Genomic DNA, 7,993 nt, shown 5'->3' with positions numbered 1-7,993 from the left:
ACAAACCCAGCTCAGTCTTTCCTCTTATGAGAAATGCTCCAGTTCCCTCATCATCTTTGTAGCCCTCCTGGGCCTGCTCCAGGAGCTCCATGTCTCTCTTGTACTGAAGAGCCCAGAACTGGACACGGCACTCCAGATGTGGCCTCACAGGGCTGCGTAGAGAGGCAGAATCACCCCCCTCAACCTGCTGGCAATGCTCTTCCTAATGCACCCCAGGATCCCACTGGCCTTCTTGGCCCCAAGGGCACACTGCTGGCTCATGGACAGCTTTTGTCCCCAAGGATCCCCAGGTCTTTTTCAACAGAGATGCTTTACAGCAGGTTGGCTTCCAGTCTGTCCATGGGCTTATTCCTCCCCAGGTGCAGGACCCAGCACTTGCCTTTGTTGTATTTCAGAAGGCTCCTCTCTGCCCATCCCTCCAGCCCGTCAAGGTCCTTCTGAATGGCAGCACATTGTGGGGTGGCACGTGGGGATGGCTGCTCACAAGTCCGGGAGCAAGGGGGTTCCCACCATGGCTGCCAGAGGGACTGGAACCCATTAGCCCCAGGATGCCTCATGAGGCACCCACTCCTTTGTGCCTGCAGAGGGACAGGGAGCATCGAGGTCCTGCACAGGGGGAGGCCGGGCAGCCGGGGAAGGAGAGTTTTTAAATACAGCTGCTCTTCACAGTGAGCATGCCAGGGCTCCACTCACGGGAAATGAGGTGTGATCCCAATTAAGATCAGGACCTGGACTTTTCTGTACTCAAAGGGAACTTATAAAAAAGAGGGAGAGAGATGTTTACACGGGCTGATAGTGATACAACGGCAGGGAACTGTTTTAAACTAGGAGAGCTTTAGTTTAGATGTCAGGAAGAAATTCTTTGCTGTGAGGGTGGTGAGACGCTGGAACAGGTTGCTCAAAGAAGTTGGGGATGCCCCATCCCTGAAAGTGTTCAAGGCCAGGTTGGATGGGGCTACGAGCAACCTGTTCTAGTGGAAAGTGTCCCTGCCCACTGCAGGGGAATTTATGATCTTTACTATCCCTTCCAACCCAAACGACTCTGCGATGCTTTTAAATCCCCAATGACTCCACCCAGCCCCACGCCGCCGGGACCAGCCTTATTAGGCGGTCCGGGAAGCGGCAGCGGCGCTGAGCCCGCCCCGCCGGGGAGCGCCGCCTCCTCCGGCCGCGCCGCGCACGCCGGGACCGGCCCTGCCCGGCCTTGGCCCCGCTGCCCCTCACCGGGCCCGGCCCCGGCCCCGCCGGCAGGATGCAGGTGAGCAGCCGGGGTGCCCCCGCAGGCCCGGGTGCGGCCGGTGCTGCGGGGGGAGCCCGGCCCGGCGAAGGGCTGGGGCCGCGCAATGGCCTCGGGCCTCGCCAGCAGCCACGGGCCGCCCTCACCGGTCGAGTGTCTCGGGGTGGGGCACCTCGGTTTCGTCCCCTTTCTAGGGGCGGAGGCGGCGGTCATGGGGCGGTCTTGCTCGGAAGCTCCATGGCTGGTTTTGTGGTGATTTGTTGTTTTTTGCTAGTGCGATATCTAATTCGCTACTGTAGTGAGCGGGGGCGCGTTTCAGACAGTGCATCGGTATGTTGGTGAACGATAGTAGATGCAGTGAAATGCCGTGTTGAGGGAAAACTGATCACGGTCAGAGACAGGAGAAAAAGAAAATAGCCTGGTGTTTTGGGGTTTTTTGCGCTACTTTGTTTTCTTCCTTTTATTTTTTTCCCCCCTTACCCCTCTCCTCTTCCCCACGGCCTGTAGTCCATAAGTACTGGGGTTTGGTCTGAGCAGAGATGTGGTTATATAGTTGTGAACAGATCTATTGTAAACTATACCCATACAAGTCACAGCAAAGCAGTAGCTGTGTTCAGTTTTCAAAGTGGTTAGGCCAAGACAGTAAGGAACCACAATCAGCCTGTGGATGCTTATCACTGAGATTTCATATATTTAAAAAAAAAATTAAATTGCTGGCTACCTTGGAGAATCTTCTGTTGAGCAGCTCAACGATACTCAGGTGCATATTGGCCTTGTTTTGCAGGATTATTTCAGCTATTTCACAGTGGAGTCTTTCTTTAATTTTCAGGAGTGGCATAGCCATAGATTTAGATCTGATTCCCTAGCAATGGACTTGGCCAGCAGAGACTGTGCTTGCTTCCCTCTAAGCACTTAGGTAGTCACACTGATTTGAATATACCAAGGAGACTTCCCATATCCTGAGAATTAGGTCTGGTCCCTGTGTATCTTGTCTCTAGTGCTTCCCAATGCAATGACAGTTGATTTGGTGGCCTGTTCTGCTGAGGCTAAGTGAACCTTCTGGCCAGTGTACTTCTCTGTCACTTAGCTGATTTCCTCCCCTTTCATTTCAGTTTGTGAGAGATGGAGCAATGGTTACAATGCTTCAAACTTTGGTACCCTTCCAAGACCTCCTCTATGTGCTGTGAGCAGAATGGAATAAAATAAAGTCACTCTTCGAGGTGACTGGTCTGGAGCTCAGCTGGTCTGGGGCTGCAAAAAAGCCTCAGCATCAGGAGGATGTGCACTGTAACTTTCTGGTACCATCCATTCAGTTATCAGTTTTGCAAGGTATTGTGTTTCTCGAAGAGCCTGCCTGTGTTAAGTTCTGAAAGTGACAAAGTTCTCCTTGAACAGATGGCATTCATTTGTTGTTCTGTTCTAGGACCCAAATAAAGACACGGAGTGGAATGACATCCTGCGCAAGAAAGGTATCCTTCCTCCAAAGGAAAACGTGGAGGAACAGGAGCGTGCAAAGGAAGAGGAGCAGTTTGCCATCCTTCAGAAGTCTCTAGGTGAGTGACCAGCCAACTCAGGCACCAGCAGCAGTAGGACAAGCCTTGGAATGGCTCGTGGGGGAAGCTTGTACAAAGAAATGGCTGTTAGCAATGTGTCGTTTTCCAAGTCTGTAGGGTTACTACAGCTTCATCCATCCAGGGTGATCATCTGTTAATGGTATCAAACAAATACATTCCTGAAAACATGGGTTCTTCTAGCACAGGAAAGCTTTGTACTTGATGTCAACTCTGTGTTTTTATAAAAGTCAGTGTTTGAAAGCTGAAATAAGAACAGTGCACGGGTAGTCTGCCAGGTGAGTGTGCAAGTAAAACTATCTCATGACGTTTCCTGTTCTATGCTTCCTCCATTGTTCAGGCCAGTGAACAACAGATGGGGGGGGATTGGTACATCTTTGCTGCAGCTGCCAAACCTGAAAGCTCATCCAGGTACTTGTGTGCTAGTCTAGGCAGCCTTCAGCTCAGAGGCCTTTACATCATTGTCTTTCCATCCGTATGTCTAAAGTGTGTAACATTTTCTAAAAATCCAGTAGCAATAACGACGACAGGCTGAGAGAGTTGGGGCTGTTCAGACTGGAGAAGAGAAGGCTTCGGGGAGAACTTAGGACACCTTCTAGTACCCAAAGGGGACTGATAAGAGAGCTGGAGAGGGACTTTTTAGAATCGCAGAATAGAACCATAGAATATCCTATGTTAGAAGGCACCCACGTGGATCACTGAACTCTAGCTCCTAAGGGTAGCTCCCATTGTACAAGAGCATGCAGTGATAGGACAAGGGGGAATGACCGTAAGATGAAGGAGAGTAGGTTTAGAATAGATATTAGGAAGAAATTCTTTACTGTGAGAGTGGTGAGACACCGGAACAGGTTGCCCAGAGAAGCTGTGGATGCCCCATCCCTGGAAGTGTTCAAGGCCAGCTTGGATGAGGGTTTGAGCAACCTGGTCTAATGAAAGGTGTCCCTGCCCATGGCAGGGGTGTTGGAACTAGATGGTCTTTAAGTCCCTTCCAATCCAAACCGTTCTATGATACCTCATATTTCTAATTAATCTATCCTTAAAATAAATAAAATAAATAAATTCTGTTGGACTAATAAGAGCTGATGAGTATTAATTCTGGAATGAGGTTTTGGTGATTTGATGTTTCTTCTATTCTAGTGAAAACTTATGAGGACATGACTCTGGAAGAGCTAGAAGAGAATGAAGATGAATTTAATGAGGAAGATGAGAAAGCTATTGAAATGTACAGGTCAGAGCAGCAAGCAGAATTTGGCTTTAATGATAATTGGAGGGTCTTTCTTTTATATGCTTTGAGATATTGTTGAAGAGATAAAGGATGTTTTTAGGCCTGATGATGGAAAAAGGGGGCTGAGTTTCTGGTCTCTTGTAGAGCTTCTAAGTGTCTTTAATAGGATAACAGCATTTGAATTCACTGTCCTTTATCTACAACCTAGTTTTGCAGAGATAATGTGCACCTGCTGAGTGCATGGCTGGGGATTCTGAAAGCTTTGAAAATCACTTCCAAGATTTCCTAATTTTTGTGTGAATGAGATTAAGGTACTGCAGATTTGAATTACAGTGTTGGTTTCCTTCTATCTCTTAAACTCTGTCATGGTTTTTGCCATTTATTTGGGTAGTGTATTATCTGCAGAAGAAATTCTGGTGAGGCCAGAAATGAGGGGAAAAAAGCGTTTCATGAAACTTAGTTGTACTTCTTTTATGTTGGTGGTCTTAAGTTACGGTGCAAATACAAGAACGTCTACTATGTCGTTTTGCTTTTGTTGCTCTGGGATTTGAAGAAGTTGGTAATGTGCCTCTGAAGTCTAGGTTTCAAACCAGCTCCTTCAAGTGTTGTTCTGTCAAAAAAATCCATCTATTCACAAGATGTCTTTTCCATTCCTTGCTGTTCAGGCAGCAAAGGTTAGCAGAAATGAAAGCAGCTCAAATGAAGAATAAATTTGGGGAAGTTGTGGAGATTTCAGGAAAAGATTATGTTCAAGAGGTTACAAAAGCTGGAAAAGATATATGGGTAGTCCTGCACCTCTACAAACAAGGGTAAGAATTTGTTTTTAACCATTAAAACTTTTACTGTCAGTAGCTGAATATACTTTAAGATACATGTGTAGTTACTGTGGAGTTAAGGAACTGATTCTGATGTTCTAAGGAATAAAACAAAAAATCAGTAGTTTCAGTACTGTTGACTCAAGACTGCTTAACTTATCCACTTCATGGTAACATTATTATAGAGCTTTTTTATACATCTATATAAGACAGCATGGTGTGGACCAACCAGCTGCTATAGAGGTAGCTACTGCCACTGAAATCCCCAAGCTTTGGAAATTATTTTAGATGAAGTGCAAGGGGCTGTGAATGAGAAGGATCACTATGTGTATTTAACCTGGTTTCTAGTGGCATAAAAATGGAGTGAAAAAGGTTTTTAGTCCTGCTATCATGATGAAAAAACTTGTAAAAAAGGCCTGTTAAGTTGCTAGAGCTTTCTGGAAAGGGTTATAAATACTTGCTGTTGTTCATTGTCTCTTAACTGATTCACAGGTCATTTGATTAATTTCTTCCAGGAGCTCCTTTTCTTTTTATTTTGTCCTTGCTCATGCGATTTCTAAATAGCTTAAATTCATAAACAATTTTCTCTGTATGATAGAAAGTTGCAGTACTAATATAGTAAAACAAAAAAACCACAACCCATCAAAATCTACAGTGATGCTGACCTCCTTTAAATGCTGGAATACCAGACAACAAAAGTATTCAGAAGTTGCTTCTGGTATATTTATCTTTCCAGGAATGCCACTCATCATGCTGATATTTCTGACCTTCCTTCTGGAGCAGTTTACTGTTTAATTTGTCTTTTTATTTTTTTCCTTATGTGTGTTTGTTGCTGTTCTTCACAGAATTCCACTCTGTGCCTTAATAAATCAACATATGAGCGGGCTTGCAAAAAAGTTCAGAGATGTGAAATTCATCAAGGCTATCTCTACCACCTGCATTCCCAATTACCCTGATAAGAACCTGCCTACAATATTTGTCTACCTGGAGGGAGACATAAAAGCTCAGTTCATTGGGCCCTTAGTGTTTGGGGGCATGAACCTGACAAGGGATGGTGAGTGTCTGCATCTCCAGTCTTCCAAAGGAAAAACAAAACTGTTTTGCTGGGAATGAGGGAAGTGAGGCTTAGGAGGAGAAGGGAGGTACTAAAAATCATATTAGATTTTGTTTTTCATCCTTATGGCTCAACCACATGTGATTAAGGCTATCTTGTAAAACTAGTGAGTTGCTGATAAACCAACATATAGATATTTATCTTGCATATGTGTGCAAGTATTCATGCCCTGTGTTGGGTGAAATAAATTTTGCTGAATATATAAAAGGGTAAACAGTACCCACAGATGTTCTTTGGGGCTGTTGTACATGAACTGGCCTTGCCTGCAGTGACATGATAATCTGCACTTGCTAACTGGTGCTTGCCTATTGCATTGTAGGGCTTCTTGTTTCAATTTTAAGACAATGGCATGTTGTTCCTGACTGAGCCAGCTTAATTCAGTCATCACAGAAAGCTGCACACTGAAATTCTGCACTTTATTTTATTTCTTCCTTCCTTCTCCCCTGAGCCCAGGTAACCTCCACTGGAGATTAAGGAAAGTGTGAGGTTGTATTCATTATTCTGCAATATCTGAAGGAAATAAGATTTGATGATAGGGTTGTTAGCAGGAGTAGGAGAAAGGTTTTGACTGAATGTGTTATATTGACTCTCTGCCACTTCTGGGAAGCAATCCAGTCCAGTTTGGGCCTACTGCTGATGGTGAAGTCTCTCTTTACTGTCTTGTTAAGGAACTAATAATCAGTGTGTGATGTAGAGGCAAAGGGGTGAATTCTGTTTGCAGGATACATCCCTGAAAAATACCTATAATTCACACATGTAATTGAATTTCCACATTTTTTTTGCCCCTCACTAAATTTATTCCCAGCCTCTTCTGATTGTGATGAACTCAGTATACGATGGAAAAAGCTGTAATGTATGAGCAGTATTCCTTCACTGGCAATAGATGTGCAAACATGTCTTTTGTGATTAGAAGGTAGAATTCACTTTCACTGGGATAGTTGCCTCTAAAGCTGCTGCTGTGTATCTATGACCTCTTTTGCACTGCTGGTTAAAGGGAGCAGAGTGGCACTTGGGATGCCACTGGTGGGCTCCAGAGCAGTACCCTCAGACCTGTGCCAGCACTAGGGACTGTGGGAGGAGGGCTCGGCTGGAGCAGGTGTGGGTGGCAGGACTGGAGCTGGGAAGAAGGGGAGGAATAGAGCAGGGCCCTGGCTCGGTGGTGGTGATGGTAGGGTGATAAGAGAAGTCAGCTGGGGAATGAAGAGTGGGCTTTTTCCAGTTAGCTCCCCTGCATTCATTACTGTCTTGTTTTGCACTGCACAGAATTGGAGTGGAAGATTTCAGAGTCGGGGGCCATCAAGACAGACCTCGAGGAGAACCCCAGGAAGCAGATCCAAGACCAGCTCATGTCTTCAATCAGGGCATGTGTCCCAGCCAGGGGAGAGAGTGACTCAGAGGATGACTAAATCCTGTGACTGTATCATGATTGATGCAGTACACTTGCAGGCAGTGTTCCCACCTCGAGCACTGGAGACGATCATCAAGGCCTTGCTGAGCCCAAGAAGGGCAGTATTTCAAGACAGTCATTTATCTAGAAACTTTTAGAAACTAAAAAAGCTTTTGTTTTCTAAAAAAAAATTTATTGCAGCTTCACTTAAGATGCTGAAAGACATTTTGTATTATGAAGCCTGAGTAAATATTACTCAAGTTTTGAAATATAGACATGAGTTGAAACAGAGGTCTCTTGTTATTATTTTCGTAGTAGATGTCTGACTTATTTAAAAATCTGAAATATGAAGTGGCCTTAAGTACACTGTTTTTGACAAGCTTAAATTGTGGAACTGAAATCTAAGTAGCTGATCTTAAATAACTGGTTATAGCACTTTGATGGGCTGTCTCTTAGCTTGTGGTGCATAGACCTCTGATAACCTGGACTTCATGGAAAGGTAGGGGAGGTGACCCATGATGTGAGTACTACTGAAAGTGTCATGTGGTCCTTTGCAGAGGTGCTGGCAGGAGGGACAACACAAAGCTATGAGCTGGGACTCCAGACATCTTAAGAGAGGCCAGTGTCTTTGTGATGGCCGGCAT

General features: G+C 45.2%; 1 protein-coding gene across 2 annotated transcripts; it reads left to right on the top strand.

The window, feature by feature from the left end:
- Positions 1-1,212: 1,212 nt before the first annotated feature.
- Positions 1,213-7,735, top strand: PDCL3 (phosducin like 3). Of its 2 annotated transcripts, none has more exons than XM_017818523.1 (6): positions 1,213-1,258; positions 2,661-2,790; positions 3,946-4,036; positions 4,699-4,842; positions 5,694-5,902; positions 7,226-7,638. In XM_017818523.1, the coding sequence occupies exons 1-6, from the start codon at positions 1,253-1,255 to the stop codon at positions 7,366-7,368; spliced, it is 723 nt and encodes a 240-aa protein (XP_017674012.1). In that variant the 5' UTR covers positions 1,213-1,252; the 3' UTR covers positions 7,369-7,638. The 2 variants fall into 2 exon arrangements, with proteins under 2 accessions (XP_017674012.1, XP_017674011.1); XM_017818522.1 differs by lacking the exon at positions 1,213-1,258 and adding an exon at positions 1,457-1,567 and having other exon boundaries at positions 7,226-7,735.
- The last annotated feature ends 258 nt before the right edge of the window (positions 7,736-7,993 follow it).

This window comes from Lepidothrix coronata, unplaced genomic scaffold (assembly GCF_001604755.1).
Source record: "Lepidothrix coronata isolate B3197 unplaced genomic scaffold, Lepidothrix_coronata-1.0 Scaffold68, whole genome shotgun sequence".
NCBI classification, from domain to species: domain Eukaryota; kingdom Metazoa; phylum Chordata; class Aves; order Passeriformes; family Pipridae; genus Lepidothrix; species Lepidothrix coronata.
This window is presented reverse-complemented; position numbering and strand designations above follow the sequence as displayed.

What these genes read in the sequence shown, in the direction of transcription:
- PDCL3 (XM_017818522.1), top strand. Translation starts at nt 1,475, where the DNA reads ATGGCTGGTTTTGTGGTGATTTGTTGTTTTTTGCTAGTGCGATATCTA. An exon ending in AAAGCTATTGAAATGTACAG is followed by an intron (nt 4,037 to 4,698) that starts GTCAGAGCAGCA and finishes CTTGCTGTTCAG; the next exon opens with GCAGCAAAGGTTAGCAGAAA. An exon ending in CATGAACCTGACAAGGGATG is followed by an intron (nt 5,903 to 7,225) that starts GTGAGTGTCTGC and finishes TGCACTGCACAG; the next exon opens with AATTGGAGTGGAAGATTTCA.